The 22,083-nt window shown below is 44.9% G+C and overlaps 1 protein-coding gene across 1 annotated transcript in view; it reads left to right on the top strand.

The window, feature by feature from the left end:
• The first annotated feature begins 16,768 nt into the window (after positions 1 to 16,768).
• ATP2A2 (ATPase sarcoplasmic/endoplasmic reticulum Ca2+ transporting 2) overlaps positions 16,769 to 22,083 on the top strand; it is a 48,916-nt gene continuing 43,601 nt past the window's right edge. Inside the window, exons 1-3 of the mRNA XM_049865442.1 lie at positions 16,769 to 16,886; positions 17,509 to 17,526; positions 17,612 to 17,694. Coding sequence (XP_049721399.1) covers positions 16,769 to 16,886; positions 17,509 to 17,526; positions 17,612 to 17,694 — 219 coding nt within the window. The remainder of the gene's footprint in view (positions 16,887 to 17,508; positions 17,527 to 17,611; positions 17,695 to 22,083) is intronic.

Genomic DNA, 22,083 nt, shown 5'->3' on the forward strand with positions numbered 1-22,083 from the left:
TAGCGACCCTATAGGACAGAGTAGAACTGCCCCCTAGGGTTTCCAAAGAGTGGCTTGTAGATTCGAACTGCCTGCTGACCTTTTGGTTAGCAGCTGAGCTCTTAACCACTGCAGCACAAGGGCTGTGTTTGTTGAATAGTGATTTCTAATGTTATAACTTTGACAAATGATATTCTCTCTGAGAATAAGTTTTCTATATCTGGGAAAGCAGGAATGATAGCAATACCTACCAGACTGGCCGGTACAGACGGAATGAGACACTGCACAGAAGTGCCCAGCCTAGTGCATGCACAGCAAGCAAGCAGTGTGCCCTTCCTTTTATCCGCATCCTCCTATTTTTTCTAGAACCCTTTCATGTACCATTGAAATGGAGACTGACTGCAACGATCCCATGATTGTCTGCCCCAGGTTTTCTATTAGGAAGCTACTCAGTGGAAAGGTCAAAGCCAGGAGAAGATGTAGGGACTGAAGCCATTTTCCTTGAAGAGACTCGTTGTGACACATCCACTTTCTTCCCTTTCGGATGCTGTTTCTGCCCAGGCCAGAGAATCCACTTGCAGGATGTTCTCTGTGGACTCAAAATGCTTTCCTCCCCAAGGGGCTGTGTCAGATCTTTAGGGGCAATCTGGTTTTTGAGGACAGAGCTGTGGGGGGTGGGGTGGGGTGGAGGGGGCAGGAGTTGGCAGTGGGTTCGCTGCATTCCAGGAAGAGGGAGGACTCTGCTCTCTGATGAGTCACGGAGGAGAAACGTCTAATGTTTGCAACCATCTCCAGCCAACCCAGCTTTCTTGTGCTCCACCCATCCCCCCATCCCTGCAGATTGGACGCACCTGAGGAAATACAAATGTTAAGATTGAAGGAAAGCAGCTAAGAGAAGGACAGTTGTCTTGTTCCTCTGGGCTTCAGCGAGTGAGGCACAGGGCAGGGCCCTACTATGGGTGCCAAAACAAAGAAACAAAAACCCATTGCTGTCGAGTCATTTCCAACTCATAGCTACCCTATAGGACAGAGTAGAACTGCTCCATAGGGTTTCCAAGGAGTGGCTGGTGGATTTGAACTGCCAAACTTGCAGTTAGTAGCCAAGTACTTAACCACTGTGCCATCAGGGCTCCACATATGTCCCCAAATCAGGACAGATTCTAGGTGGTGCACAGGGCATGAGGACTGAGGGAAAGAGCAGAGTTGCCATGGGGACTGGGCAGGAAGGGGCCCTGCGTGAGAACCCTTCCAGTCAACCCCTAGTCTGCAGAGAGTGTGAGATAGTGTGGGAGATGGGAGCAGAGGGGATGACAGCAAAGAAACCAGCACAGGGAATGAGGGGAAGCCTTGAGACCGATAGAAGATGGGACATCATCTTTTAGGGGAAAATGAGGCTGAGCGGCTGGTGAGGGACGGAACGGGGGAGGTGTGCTGGGAGAGCACCAACTGCTGGAGCCAGACGGGCTCAGGATGCAGCCTCCAGATGGAGCGGCTCAGCATGTCAGACCCCTTCACTCAGGATACACGGTGTCCCCTCCCTCCCCCCTCCAGCATCAGGAGGGGATCACAAGGTGACTTGGGAGGACAGCCAATCTCCTGGCATCTTTCGTGACCTATCAGGTAACTACAGCAGGATCACAATAGGAGACCCAAACATGCCTTCACCCTTCCCCTGTTCTTTTTCTATTGTGGGACATCAAGGGAGCAACTGGTCAGCCAGGAACAAAGGTCCTATTCTAGGAATTTGCCCACTGCAAACCTATCCTCCGTATTCACAGTCCCTGGGTGTCGGCCAGGCTGAAACCCTACCTGCTCCCTGTGGCTTCCACCACTGCTGGAGCAACACCCTGGCACCCGGCAGGAAGGAAGGGTCCTGAGCAACTTGTCATTTAAAGTTAAAATCCGGTCCCATCAGTGCTTGTTTTTTCTCCTGGGCTCACAGGGCTGTGTCTTCCCAGCATGTTAACCATTTCACTGGTTAGGATCTAAGCACCTCGGGGTGGGGGTGGGGGGCTGAGGGGTGGGAAGCAAGCAGGGCTTTAAACTGGTTCACCCGGTTTGGAACCCCTGCTGAGAATTTGCATTTCTCACAAGTTCCCAGGCGGTGCTAATGCTGCTGGCTAGGGACCAATTCTGAGAACCACCAGTAGAGTAGTGGGTCTCACAATTTATCATGCATCACTATGAGTCGGAATCGACTTGTCAGCAGTTGGTTTTGGGTTTAAGAATCACCTGGGGACCTTGTTAAACTGTAGATTCTGATTCCGTATACCCTGGGGTGGAAATGCAAATTCTCAGCAGGAATTTCAAACTGGAATGAACCAGTTCAAAGCCCTGGAAGGAAGGCAGTGAAGAACTTTTGAAATCTTTCCACAAAAAAAAAAAAAAAAATCAAAGAACAAACCGACTGGAGGGAAAAATAGCTGCTATATTTAAACTACATTATCCCATCAGGGAGCTCTGGTTTTGAAAATCATTCCACAGTACTTTGTTTGGCACTGTTGTATAGGTTTCGTTTTTTGCTTTTTTTTTTTTTTTTTAGATGGAGTTATCATAACTTGGCAACTTTTTTTTTTTTTTTTTTTTTCAGAGCAGTAATTGCAAAGGGAGGTCTGGGCTTCGTTAACTTAGTGAGCACCTGCTACATGCCAGGCATTGTGCTAGGCACCGGGACACACCATAAATAAGGAATACTCAAGCAACTCAGTGCATGTAATGACCATGCATCATTCAATAACTTTTATTGTGGTAGAAATATATATAACAAAACTTTGCCAACTGAACATTTTTTACGCGTGCAATTCAGTGATACTGGTTATGTTCATTCCTGTTTTGCAACCACCATCCCTATCCGTTTCCAAATTATTCTACCACCACTGATAGAAACTCAGTGCCCCCTAACCAAGGACTCTACCTTTACCTCTTCCTCCTACCCCTGGTAACTGCTAACAAACTTTGGTCTCTATGTAGTTATTGTTGTTAGGTGCCATCCAATTGGTTTCAGCTCATAGTGACCCTAGGTACAACAGAGTGAAACACTGCCCAGTCCTATGCCATCCTCACAATCATTGTTATGCTTCAGCCCATTGTTGCAGCCACTGTGTCAACCCATCCTGTTGAGAGTCTTCCTCTGTTTCATTGACCCTCTACTTTGACCAAGCATGAGGTCCTTCTCCAGGGACTGGTTCCTCCTAATAACATGTCCAAAGTATGTGAGACGAAGTCTTGCCATCCTTGCTTCTGAGGAGCATTCTGGCTGTAACTTCTGCCAAGATAGATTTGCCTGTTTCATATATGTGGGATCATATCATACAATATTTGTCCTTTTGTGACTGACTGACTTAACTCATAATAATGTTTTCAAGCTTCATTTGTGTTGTAGCATATACCAGAACTTTATTTCTTTTTATGACAGAGTAATTTTCCATTGTATGTATATACCACATTTTGTTTATCCATTCGTCTGTCGATGAACATTTAGGTTTTGCCCACACTTTGGCTATTGTGAACATTGATGTACAAGTTTCTGTTTGTGTTCCTGCTTTCAATTCTTTGGGGTATATACCTAGGATTGGGATTGCTGGATCATATGGGAGTTTTATGTTTATTTTTGAGGATCCACCATTCAATAACTTTTGGTTGTGTGCCTTCTAAGTGTATATGATCTCTGTTCTCCTGGAGTTTATCATCTGCTGGCAAAAGACAGTAAACAAGTGACTTAAAATGATAAATACTATGAAAGAGGTAGAGGGTACTATTTCAGTGTGCGTTAGCTCATTTGCTGTTCCTTCTGCCCCAAATGCTGCTTTGCTCAGCTCTTCGAATATTCAAAGAGCTGTGTATTATTCATGCTTATTTCTTCCCAGGCCTCCACCAGTCACTCTCCCAGGTGAGCCCATGACGCAGTCAAGTGGAGATGTCAGGTAGGCATTTGGGTAGATGAGTCTGGAATGTGTGTTTTATAGACATTTAGATGATGGCTAAAGCAATGGGCCTAAGAAGGGAGCAGGAGAAGGAAGAATGCTAGTGCTGAGCCCAGGGACACTCCACTTTTAAAATTTGAGTAGAAGAGGGGGAGGTACCTGCAGAGAAGCCTGGAAAGAATCACCCAGAGAAGTAGAAGGAACACTTAAGCTATAATATTAATAGTTGAGTAATAAGGAGCCCTAATGGCACAGTGGTTGAAGCGCTAGGCTGCCAACTAAAAGGTTGGTGGCTCCATCCCACCCACTCCATGGGAGAAAGATGTGGCAGTCAGCTTCCATAGATTTACAACCTTGGAAACCATATGGGGCAGTTCTACTCTGTTCTATAAAGTCGTTATGAGTTGGAATCGACTTAAGGCAGTGGGTTTGGTTTTTTGTTTTTTATACAAACTGCTGTGTGAGACACAGAAAAAGGAGCAACTAATTTCTGGAATGGTGGAGATGGAAGTGTTGGAGAGGGCCATTAACAGAAAAGCCTTCTAAGATGGAGTGGAATTTGAGCTTCCATTTTGAAGGACCAATAGTTCACCAGCCAGATCCAAGTAGAAGGAACAGCCTGGGCAAAGGTAGAGAGGAAGGGATAATGGCTCATTGTGGCAGGAGTTTAGACTTAGATGGAGGTTATAGGGGGTATATGGTGGATGAAATTGAAAACTGCAACGGAAGAATTTAGGGCATCTCCAAACAAAAGTTTCCGGTGTTTGTGATTCCTCCATACCAGAGCAGGTTTTTTTTTTTTTTTTCAAAAAAATTTTTTTTTAATTTGGGTTGTCTTAGTTATCTAGTGCTGCTATAAACAGGCAGATAAAACTGCAGGTAAGCTGGTAGCTCAAGTCCCAAGAAGCAAAGGTCAGATGAACAGGAGCCAGTTGCAGGATCCAGAGTGAGGAAAAGCTCACAAGCCTTGTCAGAATGTCCACTTATATCTAATGCAGACCACATGGCCAAGGAAACTCCGTTTTGATTGATTGGCTACTCACAGCACATCCCGTCGTGGAGGTGATCACGTTATATCAAATCTCATCATGGAATTTATCACAACATCATGTGACTGCCAAACCCCTGAGAACCATGGCCCAGCCAAGTTGACACATAACCTTAACCATCACAGTCCACCCCTTGTCAACTTGGTACCTGTAAACATCTCATTAAACCATACATAACCTTTCAATAAAAACAATTATAAAGTCATACTTGCACCTAACACGATACGGCAAACACACATACAACCAAAAATGCACTAGCCGTGTTAGCATCTTATATTTTGTAAGTGAAAAAAACAAAAATATTTGTTGCGCACATGCAAAGCAGAAGTACTCCTAATAATTACAGACAGTCCTCATTTCTGCAACTGGTCACATGGTCGTAACTGGTATTTAGAACTACCTTCTTTCAAAAAAAAAAAAAAATTTTTTTTTTTTTTCTTTCACCACCCATTTTGTATTCCCTTTGCCCTCAGCAAGCACTTCAGCTGGTCATGGTTCTTTGCCTGATGGGGTGACCCAAACCTTCATTCCTGAAGGATCTGAGCCATTAGTAGTCATGTCAGAATTGGGTTGCTGTGAATTTTCCATTGGCTTTAATCACAAGGCATGGTAGTACTAAGATATGCCCTAAGGGGTCTCCTGCATTCCAGACATATTCTTCTTTAACTCCATTATGTAATATCAACTTGATTTCCTCTTCATAATCAGGATAGTCACATCAGCCAATATGGTAACTCCCCTTTTTGCCTGTTGATCCAGAGGCATAAGTAGCCTGAAGTGGCCAAGTGGCATTCTTAGCTTCCAGTTCGATGGAATTAGTGATGTGTCTCCAGTTGGGAGCATTCTTCCCTTTAGAACTAAGACCTCTAGACACACAGAGCTTAAGGTCATGGGGACAGAAAGCAAAAATCTTTTGAGTGGGTGATTAAGAGTAATAGTGAGTGGTACCACTCCCATTTCCACCCCTTGATTCCTGGACTATGATCCTGGCTATGGTAGAAATAGCACTATATATTGGATGCTGATTTAGAGCATGTGCAGCCTCCTGGAGAACATTGCCTCAACCCTGCAAGGTATTGCCACCTAGCTGGTGCCATACTTGTGTCTTTAGAAGGCAATTGCATTGTTCTTTCAAGCCAGCTGCTTCAGAATGATGGGGAACATGGTAAGACCAGTGAATTCCATGACCATAGGCTCATTGCTGTACGTCATTTGCTGTGAAGTGAGTCCCTTTATCTGAGGTGATGCTGTGTGGGATACCACAATGGTGGATAAGGCATTCTGTAAGTTCACGGATGGTAGTTTTGGCAGAAGCATTGCATGCAGGGAAGGCAAATCCATATCCAGAGTGTCTAATCCAGTAAGAAAAAACACTGCCCTTTCCATGATGGAAGTGGTTCAATGTAATCAACTTGCCACCAGGTTGCTGGCTGATCATCTTGAGGGATGGTGCCATATCAGGGACTCAGTGTTGGTCTCTGCTGCTGGCACATTACTTTCCATCTCCCAGTCTTCACCTATGGCCTCATGGGGAGTTCTTTATGGTCAGTTGACTGAGGAAGAGAAAGCTCGTGCCTCGTTTACAGATGGTTTTGCACAATATGCAGGCCCCACTGAAAAGTGGACAGCAATAGCATTACAACACCTTTCTGGGACTTCCCTGAAGGATGGTGGTGAAGGGAAATCCTCTCAATGGGCAGCACTTTGAGCAGTTCACCTGGTGATCCACTTTGCTTGGAAGGAGAAATGGCCATATGTGTGATTGTATACTGGTTCGTGGGCTGTGGCCGATGGTTTGGCTGGATGGTCAGGGACATGACTGGAAAATTGGAGACAGGAGGTATGGGGAAGAGGTATGTGGATAAACCTCTCAGAATGGACCAAAGAAGTGAAGATATTTGTGTCTCATGTGAATGTTCACCAAAAGATGACCTTTGCAGAGGGGAATTTTAACAATCAAATGGATAGGATGACACATTCAATCAAGTGGATAAGACAATGGAGTGCTCCTGTGCACATCAGCTTTCAGTCAGACAACACTCAGCTCATGATGGGTAGCTCAGGCAGCATGGCGATTTGGTGTCCCATGATTAAGTGTTCAGTCTCTACTAAGACCCAGTAACAAGCCAAAAGCTGTTTCTCAAAAGGAGAGTAGTTATCTGCAGAGGATGGAAGGGCTTTGCTCCAAAATCCTAAGGGTCTGCACTGCATTTCACCAATAGGGGCCTGCCGAGGACTCCAAACAGCATCTCTATCTGCCACTGACACTTCAAGCACCATTGGATCAACCAGATCATCTGGCCCAAGGGGCAGAGAGGCTTGCACGGCAACCTGAACCTGTTGCAGAGTCTTCTCTTGTTCCAGGCCCCCCTCAAACTAGCAGCCTTTTGAGTCACTTGATGAATAGGCTGGAGTGGTACACCCAAATGAGGAATATGATGCTTCCAAAATCTAAAGAGGCCCACTAGGCATTATGCCTCCTTATTAATTTTGGGAGGAGCCAGATGCAATAACTTATTCACTTTAGAAGGAATATCTCACATGCCCTACACCACTGACCCCTAGAAATTTCACTGAAGTGGAAGGCTCCTGAATTTTTGTGGGATTAATTTCCCACCCTCTAGCATGCAAATGTTTTACTAATAAGTCCACAGTCATTGACACTTCTTCCTTTCTAGGGCCAATCAGGATAATTTCATCAATGTAATGGACCAGTATGACATCTTGTGGGGAAAGGCAATCAAGGTCCCTGCAGACTAAATTATGCCATAGGGCTGGAGAGTTGACGTAGCACTGAGGTAGGCAACTGAAGATGTATTGCTGGCCTTGCTAGCTGAAGGCAAACTGCTTCTGATGATCCTTCAAAACAGGTATGGAGAAAAAGGCATTAGCTAGATCAATAGCTGCATCCCAGGTACCCAGAAATGTATTAATTTGCTCAAGCAATGAAACTACATCTGGAATACCAGCTGTGATTAGAGTCACCACCTGGTTAAGTTTTCAGTAATCCACTGTCAATTTTCCAAGATCCGTTTTTGGCACAGGCTAAATAGGCAAGTTTAATGGAGATGTGGTGGGAATCACAACTGCTGCATCGTTCAAGTCCTTAATGGTGGCAGTAATCTTCGCAATCTCTCCAGGAATGTGGTATTGCTTTTGGTTTACTATTTTCCTAGATAGGGGCAGTTCTAATGGCTTCCACTTGGCCTTTCCTACCATGATAACCCCCACTCCATTTGTCAGGGATCCATTTGTGGGGTTTCGGCCGGTTGCTGAGTATATCTATTCCAATTATACATTCCTGAACTGGGAAGCTCACTACAGGATGAGTTTGGGAACACACTGGACCTACTGTGAGATGGACATGAGTTAAGACTCCATTAACAACGTGGCCTCCATATGCCCCCACTCTGACTGGTGGGCCAAAGTGACATTTTGGGTCTCCTGGAATTAGTGTCAATTCAGAGCCAGTATCCAGTAATCCCTGAAAAGTCTGATTATTTCCTTTTTCCCAATGAACAGTCGCCTTGTAAAAGGCCATAGATCTCTTTGGGGAAGGTTGGGAGAAAGATTAAACATTTTTGTGGTGTATTAGTCCTTCCTCAGGGGGACCTGGCCTCCCCTTCATTCAAGGGATCGTGGGTCTTTAAACTCCCTGAAGTCTAGGAATTGGTTGAGGGACTGCGACTCTCTATTCTGGCAATTCAAGTTAGACTGCTGTTCACTTGACCTAGAATTCATCTGCTTTTACGGATCAAGTAAATATTTAGAAATCCTATCTGTTTCACTCCTGGGGACACCATGACTAAGTAGCCAACGCCGTAAGTCCATAGGAGGCAGACTATTCTGATTACTGCCTTGACTCTGCTGTCCATTACGATAACCATGCCCACCTTGTCTTTATCAATTGAGCGTTGCCCTTGGCTCCTACTACCACAGGGTCCAGTCAGCCCCATTGTAGTTAAGCGTCTTAATTCAGTTAAGGCAGTTCCTACTGTCAAATCCGACTGACATAAAATAGCTATCACAGCAGTTTTTAAGGATGCTGGGGCTCCCCTCACAAATTTGTTCCTCACGGTTGTGGTGAAAGGTGTGTCCTCTTGGGCACTCCATGTGTGGGTCTGTGGGTCTAACCTGATAAATCCACTTTAGCATGCCAATTTCCCTAAGCCTTTAGATACCTTCTTCTATAGTATACCAAGGCAGGTGTGGTACTTTGACTTGATTTAGTGTAGGCCACCACATAATCCATGCTTCAAAAATCTAACCAAATAAACTATTAGATCCTTTCCCAACTTCTTGAGCTGAAACACTGAGTGAAGAATCTGTGCTTAGTGGGCCCATAACAATAAACTCAGACTGATCCATCTTTATGTTCCTTGCATCATTATCCCACACCCTTAAGAGCCATTCCCACACATTTCCCCCAAGTTTGTTTGTATATAATTTTAGAAAAGTCAAGCAGTTGTTTTGGATTGTAGCTTACCTAGAATTCATCCACCTGTACAGATCAAGTAAACATTTAGTAGATTTCCTATCACACTTTGTACTTCACCATTTGGGGCTCCTTGGGACTTAAGCCTATTTATAGGTCTAGAAGTCAGAATGGGGGGGGGGTTTGAGAACCTTCAGCATTGTCTTGTAAAGCATCTGCCTCAGGTGATCCCCATGCAATGACTCAGACAAAAACTCTTTAGACACAGCTGGGTGGGGTTAATCTTAATAGATGGGGGTGGAGGGGCTAATGGTTTTACTGGGGAGGGTGGTTTAGCAGATAAACACGGGGTAATCTCTTCAGACGGGAGTGAGAGAGCTGGTTCTTTTGGCAGGAGTGATTCAATGGAATTTAGGGGCTCAGTGTCTTCGGCTTCTTGATTATCTGCTCATATGTCCCCATCCCAAGTTTCAAGATCCCATTTCTTCCCAGTTAGTGCCCTCATTTTGACTTAAGATACTTCTGAAGGTTGGCAATTGAATTGGCATTATAATTCAGGCATTCTTAGGATAAGACTCTGGGTTTGGTTTTCGGCAATAGCAGCTCTGTTACTACAAGAAATAAGGCTTTCTTTCAAGGCACAAGTAGAAACTTTGAGGTCATTTATGTGGCACTTGAGCTTTGACTCTGAAGCTCTGAGTTCATCTCTTTTTTTCACCAGTTTGTTTAGCAAAAGTAGGACCAACCAACCAGCTTCCTTATACTTTTCATTATGACAGAATTGTAGAAAGGTATCACATGCAATCACCAGACCCTTGCCTTTCACCAATACCTGATAGTGGTGATATTTTATGTATTTCTATTGCCACCCTCGCCATGGATTAGAAATGTCCTCTTTACTAGTGGAAGCAGAGACATCAGCATGTTGAAATTAAGACTAACCATATTTGAGAACCAATTTAGAAAACACATTCTTACAATTTTTTTTTAATTGTAAATATATAGGTAACAAAACATTTGCCATTTCAACAGTCTTCACATATACAGTTCAGTGACATTAAATAAATAAGTTCATCATGTTGTTCAACCATCACCATTAACCATTCTTGAATTTTTTCATCACCCTTAAAAGAAGCTCAGTGTCCCCTAAACATTGTTTCTTCCTTTTCCCCTCCCTCCCGCCTGCCCCTAGTAACCACTAATGTCAGGGTAGATTTTTTACTTTTCTCAGTGAAGTGGACATCCATTATTTTGCTGGCCCAACATTCATTCCCCTTCTGATGACTGCACTATGATTTTCCTTTGGGGCATTGTTTTCCAGGGTCTGGGTCTTTGAATGAAGGCATTAACCCACCCAATCACCTGAGAACTTGTTAGAAATGCAAATTCTTGGGCCCCACCCCAGATCTTAAGAATCAGAATTCGGGAGAGGGTGGTGGTGGTGTTGTTAAGTCCTTTATGTCCATGCACAACAAAAGGCTCAGCTATCTGTGTTTTCACAGACCTCTCTCCATTGGAATTAGGTGGTAGATTAAATGGGAGATGTCCAGGGCCATGTTTGCCACCACCTGGAGAGCCTGAAAGTAAAAAGCAAGGGCAATCCAGGCAAGCCAAGAGATGGAGATTCACAGTGACTCTGAGCCTGTGGATCAAGCTGTTCTGAACTGGGAGTCTACTCTCAGTAAGTCCTTTTTTTGCATAAGCTAGTAAATTGGGTTTTTGCTACTTTGCTATCAAAAGAGTAGTTATTAGTGGGGGGGGGAGGCAAATTCTGGAAAAAAGACATTCTGTTGAGTTTGGTAGATTCTCATAAATGTTATAGTTTGTGGGCATGTAGAAAAAGTGGTCACTAGGCACTAGCCTGTGTTCAGTAACACAAGTGATATCAAACTAAGCACACTTGCGTGAAAAGATCCCTTCTTGTTGTTGATAGGTGTGGTCAAGTCAGCTCCGACTCATAGTGACCCTATGTACAACAGAACGAAATACCTCCTGGTCCTCCACCATCCTCACAAATGTTGCTATGTTTGAGCTCACTGTTGCAGCCACTGTGTCAATCCATCTCATTGAGGGTCTTCTTCTTTTTCACTGACCATCTATTTTATCAAACATGAGATCCTTCTCCAGGGACTGATCCCTCCTGATAACATATCCAAAGTATGTGAGATGAAGTCTTGCCATCCTTGCTTCTAAGTATTCTGGCTGTACTTCTTCCAAGATAGATGTGTTCTTTCTTCTGGAAGTCCATAATATATTCAGTATTCTTCACTAACACCATAATTTAAAGGCATCAGTTCTTCTTCAGTCTTCCTTATTCATTGTCCAGCTTTTGCATGCACATGAGGCAATTGAAAATGCCATGACGTGGGTCAGATGCACTTTAGTCCTCAAAGTGACACCTTTGCTTTGTAACACTTTAAAGAGGTCTTTGCAACAGATTTGCCCAATGAAATATGTCCTTCGATTCCTTGACTACTACTTTCATGGGTGTCGAAAACATCCCTAGAATGTAGATTTGGAGACTTGTAGACAATACGAATCTTAGCAAAGAATTTGAGAGAGGCTTCTTATTAAATTCTTAAGAACAGAGGAAAGAAATGTGGGCTGGATAATGGTGTGGTGGGCTAGAATCTGCATAATACCATAAATGACTTTCCTTGGCAATTTAAACAGCACAGGCAAATCTGCCCACTATCCCACTCAACAAGCTTGTGACCAGGAGTGAATGAGACATGGCGGGTGGATGCGAGTCAGCTGGATGGTCTTAGTTCCTGCCTGCCTCTGATGGTGCAAATTAGTGACTTTTCATATCATATGATCCTTAAGGCAAGGTGACTGCATCAAGTGCTCAACCAAAGGGAGAATGAGCTGTTCCAATGCTGTATAATAAAGTATTATGTGTGATTTGGGCTGGGAGAGGGCTGTATTGTAAGATTTTTACTTTACTGACTTTGGAATCCATAGTTAAGCTGGTTTATAGCATTTGAACAATTAGATCCAGTTGATTAGTTCTTTTCAATCTGGGTGATTCTCTAGAAGTTCTGTTGGATAAAGACATAGAAGGCATGCTGATCAAATCTGTGGGTAATCCAAAGCTGGGAGGTATAGCTAAAACATCTCTTGAGAGATGAAGACTCCAAAAGACCACAACATACTGCCAATATGAACCTGCTAACATTCAATTACAGGCAAAATTTCATCTGGGTTAAAAAGAATTAACAAAGCAAGTACATGCTGAGAAGATTTAACCTGTCCGCAGCTCACATACAGAGGACTCTGTTTTGAGTTGACTGTTAACACAGATCAACCATGTGCAGGTGAAAGGATCCAGAAGGTGGGTAGTGATAACTGTCCAGAGTTTTGTGTCCGTTAGTGGGCATCTGCAGTACTGGATGACAAGGATGCTGAGAGGCAGCAGAATTATGCTGTAGGAAGAACAACTCAGGGACTGAGCTGCTCTTTTTCAGCTGGGAAAAGAGACTTTTAGCACAATAGACATCTTGAAAGGGATATCACATAGAAGAATTAAAGTTATTCAGAGTGGTTCCAGAGAGCTAAACAAGAACCAATGTATAGAAGTTAATGGGAGGTATATTCATATTTGGCCCAGAATGAGACTGCTTTACTGTTTAGAGTGGTCCCAGTACGGAACAGGCTGCCTTTTGCAATCTCCATCACTTTACAGGAGGCGCATGGAAGGTTGGGGAGCTGACTGGAGCCTCTCATTTCCAAGTCACTCTTTTTGTCTCCCTAGCTTTTTAAACCAGGCTGCCTGACCAGCTTCTGTCCCCCTTTATTGATGCCTTTGAAGTTCTTTGATTAAATCATCTGTCTTTCTGAATCACAGGTTCCCTTCTTCTTTTCTCTCCCTGTCCTCAATTTATTGAATATAGCTGGAATCCTTGGTGGAAAAAAGAGAATATTTATACAATCCAATCTTGTTTTTAACCTTGCTAAGAAGAAACAAGTGTAGTTCAATAGATGAAATATATTGAGCACAAGTTTACTTCTACATAAGAGAAACTAGATCCATCTGCCTATGGGAGGCTGGGTTTATGGTAAATTTGGCCACCTATAAACATGCTTCAATATTCCAATTCAGAGATATCAACAGATTGAGAAATCAAGGGTATAATAAAAAAACCAAACTATTTGCCAGCGAATCAATTCCAGCTTATGGCAACCCCATGCGTGTCAGAGTACCACTGTACTCCATAGGATTTTCAATGGCTGATTTTTCATAAGTAGATTGCCAGGCCTTTCTTTCAAGGTGCCTCCGGGTGCACTTGAATCTCCGACCTTTCTATTAGCAGCCAAGCCCTTGACTATTTGCACCACCCAGGGACTCCAAGGGCGTAATAATTGGTATGATAATATAGAAGGGGGCAACCCTAGGTGAAAAATCCAGCCTACAGGAGATAAAAAATACTTGTGAAGAACAGCCGAGCCGAGGAGGGTGATGGCAATGTGGTAGCAGTACCAATGTGAACTTAAACATTACTCATCTCTGAGAAACCTATAATGTTGTCTAGCTTTGCTTTTGTTTATTTTAAACCTGATGAACCTTCATAACCATTCCTATGAGGCAAGTAGTTCAGAGTTCCTCCTATTTTTCACAAATTGGAAATCAGTGATCTTTGGCTCAGCAAAACTTCCCTGAGGCCCTCCCATGGGCAATGCCCTTTGCAAGCCATTGAACAGTTGGGGATGGGGGGACTCATTCATTCATTCCAATAGTAGGCACTCAGTAATTGATGAGTGTATACCAGAGACCGCTCTGGGTACTGAGGATGGATGAGACAGCCAACATCTTTTCATGGAGCTTACCTATATCCTAGTCAGGGGAGATAGGCAGCAAACAGCACCACAAAAATGCAAAATCAGGGATAAGAGCTGTGAAGAAAACAAAACTGAATAATGTCATAGAGGGTGCCTGGGGAGGGTAGCCATTTCAGATAGAGTAGTCATCAAAGACCTCTCTGGGAAGGTGATGTTTAAGCTGAGCTCTGAATGATAAAATGGAACTAGGCATGTGCAGGTCTGAAAGACCACCATTCCGGTTCTTCCAGTACAAAGGGCTGAGGTGGGTCAGGAGCCCCTCAAGAACCTCATGATTGCCCAGAGGCGCTTACAACTGTCATGTAGAGTCCGGACCACAGAATGAAGATCCAAAGTCAGATGCCCAAGATAATTTCCAGGCTGAGAAGAGGTACTGATCCTCCTGCCTGTGGTGCTTCTATCAGTGCTGAGGGAGGTGAAGCTGAAGAATCGGTAAGAAATGGCGGCGCAGACCTGGTGTCCAGGGACAAGAATCACCAGCCTTCTATCACCACATCCCCAACGATGGTCACGTGCTTCCTGCAAGAGGCTTCAATCCTGTGACCCAACCAGTTTCTACCTTGTTCTTTCAGTGCACTGCTTTACGCGAGCACTTTTTTTTCTTGTTTCGTGTAGGGCTTTTTTGGTCCAAGTATCAATCAGAACTGCGCGCCAGCCTCCACTCCTTGGAAATAATGAAATGAAATGACATGCCTGTTTTTTTCACTGGGGTAATATACTATGATTTGCATTTGCTGAAGGAATTTATCTGAAGTCCTGAGGCTGAGCTGTCTAGGACAGCTGAGGTGCTTTTTGCTCCGCTTTTGTTCATGCAGACGGTACACTACTGCCAAACAGTTAAGTGGCCTAAATGCTTCCTTCTGAAATACGCTTCATTAAGAAAGCTTCCCTTCCTTGTGAAGCCAGTATGTTCAGTTTTGCTCAGAAATTCAATGCAAAGGTCCGTCCCTTTAAGTAGGAATTTCTTTATATTGTCGAAATTTCTTTTATCTTGCTTGTACCTAAGCTTCGTACAGACCCCAGAAACAAATTATCTGTGACTTAAGAATAGCGTTAGGAACGAAGTCCCTTCTATTGGGGAAAGTGGAGTCTAGAAAATCACCTTCATCTTCTTCAAGTCCCAGCCAAGCATCCGACGCAATCCTAGCTGCAATTTAGCAGTTACGGTAGCATAGCCTGTAACTTCTATGCAGACATGCATCACAGGCGATATGGGCTATTACAAATAAAAAACCTCCCCCTCCCTCAGACTGGGGTTCCCTGTCAGGGTACAGAGCCCGCTGGAGAAGGGCTGATACGGCGTGCGGTGGCGCCCCGGCTGGGGACGTGGGTTGCGGCGTTCCTGAGGCGACAGATGAGGAATTTGAACCGTGTGGGAAGAAAGCTGCGGAATTCCTCCCCTCGGCTCCTTGGGGATCTGAGGGAGACGCACTAGCACCCAGAGCGCGGTCCTGCAGACAGAGGCGAGACCGCGAGCCGAGAGCACCACCGAGCGCGCCTTGGGGAAGCCCAGCGTGGACCGAGCGCCTCGGCCTCGCCCTCGCCTTCCCGGCCACCCACCCTGGCCGAAGTAGGCCCCGAAGGGCGTTTCCTCGGGGCCGCGAGTGCACGGAGGGAGGCCCCCGAGGCCAATCACACTCTGCCACCCTGGGTTCTGCGTCTGCGGGAGAAGCGCGGGCCGGGAGCCGCAGGACTGAGGAGACGCCGGGGCGCGCTATCCGCCATCCCGCTTCTGCCCTCGGGCCGCAGCGCGCACTGCGCGGGCACAGCGGCGCGCTCCGGCCTCGATCCGGGTTCCTGGGCGGCGCGCGGAGGAGGCGGGGCCTGCGCGGCGGCGTGGGCGCGAGGCGCGCGATAGGGAGGGAGCCGCGCGCGGGGAGGGGGCGGGGCCGCGCCGCCCGCGCCGCGCTGGGCGCTCTCGGCCAATGAGCGACGTCCACATGCCGCGGCGGCGGCGAGAGGGGAGGCAGCAGCGGATAAATGCTATTAGAGCAGCCGCCGCGGAGCCGTCCCCGACGCCACCTCATTCTCCTCCGCCGCAGTTCGCTCCGCCGCTGTCGGGGGTGCGGGGCTGAGGGAACAGGGCGAGCGCGCCGCACACCACCCCGCTGGCTCGCCTCCCTCGCTCCGTTCAGCTCTCTCAGGGGTCCGCCGGCGTCCCCTCCTGCGGCCCAGGCGGGGCGGCTGATCGCCTCAGGAGAGCGGGAAGCACTGGGGGCCGCGGCCTGCGCTGCCGGCGGGCCGTTGAGGGTGAAGGAGGCCCTCCTTTCTGCCGAGGGTCGGAGGGCCGGGGGCCCCCAGCCCGCCAGTGCGGGCGCCGGCGCGGACCGGCCTCGAGAGGGGAGGTTGTCGTGAGAGGAGGCGCGGGGTGATTCAGCGCCCGGGAGGCGGAAGCGGCCGGAGGAGGAGGCGGGGGAGAGGCCGCGATCGGCCAGCGCGCGCCTGGGCGCCCGGGGTGGCACGAGCCGGCGGCGGCCCGAGGGCGAGTCTGAGGCGAGGAGGCCGCGGGGACGCGAGAAGAGGCTGGCCGGGCCCCCGCCGCCATGGAGAACGCGCACACAAAGACGGTGGAGGAGGTGCTGGGCCACTTCGGCGTCAACGAGAGCACGGGGCTGAGCGTGGAGCAGGTCAAGAAGCTCAAGGAGAGATGGGGCTCCAACGGTAGGTGCCGCGCCGGGTGCGGGCGCCGCGTGGGCCCGAGCGCCAGGGAAGATGGCTGACCCGGCTCCGCCGCGTGGGGCTCGGCCGGGCGCCCGCCGGGGTCTGCAGGGCGGCTCAGGGCCCGGCCCCGGAGAGGGGCTGCGGCGGGCCGCCCCGTCGGGCTCGACCCTTGGCGCCCGGAGCTCTTGACCTTCCCGGCGCGCAGCTAGCGCGGTGGCCCCGTTGGAGGGAGGGCCGAGCCCTGCGAGACGTGTTCTCGTCCCGCGCCGCTTTCTGAGGGCGGCGTTGCCGCTGGGAAAGCCTCTGCTCTCGTACTCCCCGAAGTTACACATCTGGAAGAAGTGATGACATAGCTGAAACGACTCCTTCCTTCAGGAGGCCAGTTTCGCCGCGATGCTTTCCTCCTTCGGGTTAGACATAAGGCCCCTAAAAACTATTGTCTATTTCATTCTAGTATGCTTCATATTAAAAAAAAAAGATTGTTCATGTATCTAGGTCTTTCTTTCAAAGACAGAGGTGCTGATAATTTTAGCAGTTCTTTTCAGAAAGGCAAGAGTACTAAAAATTTTTTTTTTCTTGCCCTCTTTCGACATGCTGCTTGGCGAATTTCTTCATTTTACAGAGTTACCGGCTGAAGAAGGTAAGTCATCTTAAAAGGCCCCCCCCCCTCTTTGGTGTGCTGGTGTTAAGATGACAATTATAACAAGTATGTTTGTTTCTAACAGGAAAAACCTTGCTAGAACTTGTGATTGAGCAGTTTGAAGACTTACTAGTTAGAATTTTATTGCTGGCAGCATGTATATCTTTTGTAAGTATAAAGAAATTTATTTCTTCTCCCCCCCCAAAAGTTGAGGATATTCCATAGATGAAAAGCCAGAAAACAGTGGTGTCCATTGGAGGAAAACTTAGAGATTTATGCTGTCTCCATGTTTAAAAAAAAAGAAACATGAGATTTTCAGGTTATAAGCAAAACACTTGAAGCCATTCGTGTGCAGTACATATTAATAGATGCTTGATGTTTACAATGTAATTAGAAATTGTTCCCAAATGTGGCAGGGTCTTAGAAATTTTGTTTTACTACCAAAAAGTTCTTCATTGGGAGGCCTTTTTGGGTTCATCCATTGTTATGTTGTAAGATCGTACTAAGATGCTGTCTGGTGCCTCGTCAACTGTAAATAGAACTTACAAAAGGAATATTCTAGTTGCTTTCCCTTCCTGGTAATGGCAAGGTGACAGTTGTTCCTGAGAGTGACAAGAATGATGACGGCAGTGATGGCACCACTGTTGACCAAATTTGGTCACTGACCTTTAGGATGGTATATTTATCTAAATTGGACCCCTGTCTTGAGTGACTTCTGGGTTGAGAGAACTAGATTCAGTACATTGGTTCTGAATCTTAAAAGAAAAAAACCCAGCATAGGGTTTTTTTCTTGTTCTGTATGTGCTTACCGGCTGGAGTCCTGTACGGTTGCTAAGAAACTGGTGAAATGCAAAGAACTACAATAGAAAGGTTTGAGGGGGGGCGGTATGAGAGGATATTTCTAGGCTATTAATTTTTTTTCTGTTCACTATTAATTTTGTATTGCTTTTTTTTTTTGAGCCATGCACTTTTTTGGTAGATTTCCTAAAAACGTTCGTGAGCAGGACACAGATGTTCCTAATCCTCAAAGCTTGAGATCCCTTTTGTTTTTAAATTAGTTACAGCATTTTATTCTTACGAAAACCGTGATGGGAAGTGAAATTCATCCAGGCGGTACTTTTTTCTGGCTTCACAAAATTGACGCAGCTTGAAGGTTTCATTTTTGTATGTACGTATGCAAGCCCCAGGGATCTATCTCAGTCTGTGACAATCATGGATAGAGGACTATTTTGAGAACTAAATAAACTAGAAGTGGGCATTTAATTAGTTCAGGTGAGGGAAAGGATTGCTTTTATCTTCGTTTTTTTAAGTAGAGGGTGTCAAGAGGTGAACATCTGGTGTGATTTTGTACGTAAATTCTGTCTACTTAGCCAAGTGATATGTAGCCATTAATAATTCACCATCCCCATACTAGAGTCTTTTCTGTGGTGTTCATTGAATAAAATTGAGAGCATCGCATAGCAAACCGTTTAGCATACTGAATCACTCCATATCTCTTGTGTGTATGTTTTTGATTTAATCTTTTTAAAAATTTCCTCCCCTCCCCCGGTAAATGCTGCTGTATCAAATGAGATAAATTGAGTAGACCTGTTCGATTAACTGGAGCTGTATTACGTTGCCACCGGGCAAAACAAGTGACATATTTGGGCTAGTATAATATTTATATTTAAGTAGGCTACATAATTTTGAAATAGTCTCAGTTCACTTTGGCAGATAATAGGGTCCAATTAGGGTTCAACAAACTGTTGCCAAGTTATTCTGTCTGTTGTAACTTAAAGCAGTGTTAGAAATAATGTTGCTGATGTTACAATGAAGTATTTACTGGCTGTTTGGGTGGTTCTTTAACTCTGAAGTCATTATTAGGTGTTAATAGTTTCTAGGCATTTTCAAATGGGTTTTAAGTTTGCTGTGAAGTAGGACGTTGGCTTTTTAGAGCTATATTTTGGATTTGAAATTTGAGTTACGTTTGTGGTAACTAGTTGGGAGTTATTGTTCAGGAAAGAGCAGTGTTATGTTTCTGTTTTTGTGGGTTGCTAATTAACAAATGAATACTAAGTGTTAGGAAGTAGTTTTACTATAGAAATCACTTAAATTTGCCTTGCTTTGGTTTGTTTGGTCAAGAATTTGTGGGTGTTAAATCTGTTTTGTTGATTTCCTTCTTGTGAGGCTGGCACTGCTTTATTGTACTTGACCTTTTCACTCCTCATATCTTTATCTTTCAAAAGAAAGCCCCTGAGTCTTTTTTTTGTGGTAGTTTATTCCTGTTAGTTAAGCAGGAAAAATGTGGTAGGGTATTCTCTTTTGGAGAAGTAAACAGGTAGTTCTTACATACACATACACGATGCATCATCGGGTCCTGTTGGAGTTCAAAAGAAATGTTAGGCCTTAGTAGTTTATTTTAAATATCAAACTAACTAGTAGACTAACTGTTAACCATAGTTAATATTTTGCTGTAGCAGAAAGTTAGAAATGGTATTAATGTTTTATACTTGTGACTGGTAGGGATAAAGTTTAGTTAATTTGTAATATTCACCAAAAAGAAAATTTTTTCTTTTAAGTCACTTGGATTGGGAGAAGTGAGCTATATATTTCCTGGTACGTGTGGAATAATATTAAAAATTCCTCAATTTAACATTTGAGGCCCTCTCATTTCATTTTGTCTTTCTATCCTCAGTTACTGTCATTACCCTTCACATAGCTCATTATATTGCTGCTTAACTGGAATGCCCTCCCTTTTTTATTGAGTACCTGTTACCAGTCACAGTGAACAAAATGGACAAAGTCCCTGGCCAGGGGTGTACATGTTAGTGGGGACAGTCTGTTAGATACTGATAGTGCTGTAGAGAAAAATAAAGCAGGGAGAGCAGTCAGGAAGGGCCTCTAAGAAGGTGACCTTCAGGTGAGCATTAGGACCGTATTCGTCTCCAGTCAACTGTAAGGTCCTCTCTGGTAACACAGGTTCTGTCTACCTTTCGTCCACCTCAGCCACTTAGTAGATGGACCCTAGAATGCTAGTAAGGTTTTCCAGACTGCCACTGCTCACATTTGAAAATTTGTGTATGTCTTCTTTCTGTTAGAACTCCTTGAAAGGTATTCGTCATTCCTTACGGCGCCTGGGGTAGTGCTTTTGATAAAGAACAAGTAATTAAACAGATGAGTTTGTGGAGGTAGCATTTTCAAAATATGAGATTCACTTTGGTTTTCTCTGAAGTATATATTTAGGAAGTATTTGATACTGCATCATGTAATGCTTTTAAATTTTACTGTGTGTTTCTAGTATCTTTTTTTTTTTTAAGGAAAACATAATGGACAATTTTACTGGTTTTCCTAATTTATTTAGAGACTTAAAATATGGTTGGAAGGGTGAATGTGTTTTTGTTTTGATTTGTTTAGAAGATTGTATTCTTAAGTCTGAAAACATTGAAGGGTGTTATTTTTGACATAAGTTTTGTCTCTAGATCAGAGAGAATGAGATCTGGTTAATAATGGTCTAGATTTTCCTTTTTTTTAATTGTGCTTTAGGTGAAACTTCACAGCTCAAGTTAGTTTCTCATACAAAAATTTATATACACATTGTTGTGTGACCCTAGTTGCCTATCCCTATAATGTGACCACACGTTCCTTCTTTCCACCCCGGATTCCCCGTGTCCATTCAACCAGCTCCTGTCCCTTTCTGCCTGCTCTTCCTGCCTCCTGACAGAAGCCCCTCATTTAGTCTCGTGTATGTACTTGAGCTAAGAAGCACACCATTAATGAGTATCATATTATGTCTTATACTCCAGTCTATTCTTTGTCTGAAGAGTTGGCTTTGGGAATGGCCTTAGTTCCGGGTTAACAGAATCTGAGGGCCGTGTCTTCTGGGGTTCCTCCAGTCTCAGACCATTAAATCTGGTCTTTTTACTAGAATTTGAGTTCTGCACCCCACTTTTCTCCTGCTCCATGTTGAGTTCCCTGTCAGCGTGGTCATTGGTGATAGCCAGGCACCGTCTAGTTCTTCTGGTTTCAGGCTGATGGAGTCTCTGGTTTCTGTGGCCCCTTTTGTCTCTTGGGCTAGTATTTTCCTTGTGTCTTTGGTGTTCTTCATTCTCCTTTGCTCCAGGTGGGTTGGGACCAATTGATGCATCTTAGATGGCCGCTTGTCAGCTTTTAAGACCCTCAGTACCACTCATAATGGCCTAGATTTTCAATGGCTGAAAGAATATTTGCTTCCCACTTTTGAAAATTATCGTAACATTACTGGTGATCCTTTTTTTTTTTTTTTTCAATTTGCTAAAGTGTTTAATTTTTGATGCTTAAAAAAAATTCTGGTGTTTGTTTTTTTTGGGGGGGTGGGCCTTGTTAAGAGCTCAGCCCTTTATTTCCACATGTAGGTATATATGGAAACCGAGTCACAGTATCATGACTTTTCCCCAGTTTATACCAGAACACACATTTTTACCGTGGATTAAAATTTGCTTTGTTTGCTAATCTCTGCTATTCAGTATCTTTTGGCTGTCAGATCAGAAGTTAACAGTGCTGTGCAGAGATCGGTCTTCCAGATAACAGTTGGAAGATACC

The sequence above is a fragment of the Elephas maximus genome, chromosome 22 (assembly GCF_024166365.1).
Source record: "Elephas maximus indicus isolate mEleMax1 chromosome 22, mEleMax1 primary haplotype, whole genome shotgun sequence".
In the NCBI taxonomy this organism is placed as follows: Eukaryota; Metazoa; Chordata; class Mammalia; order Proboscidea; family Elephantidae; genus Elephas; species Elephas maximus.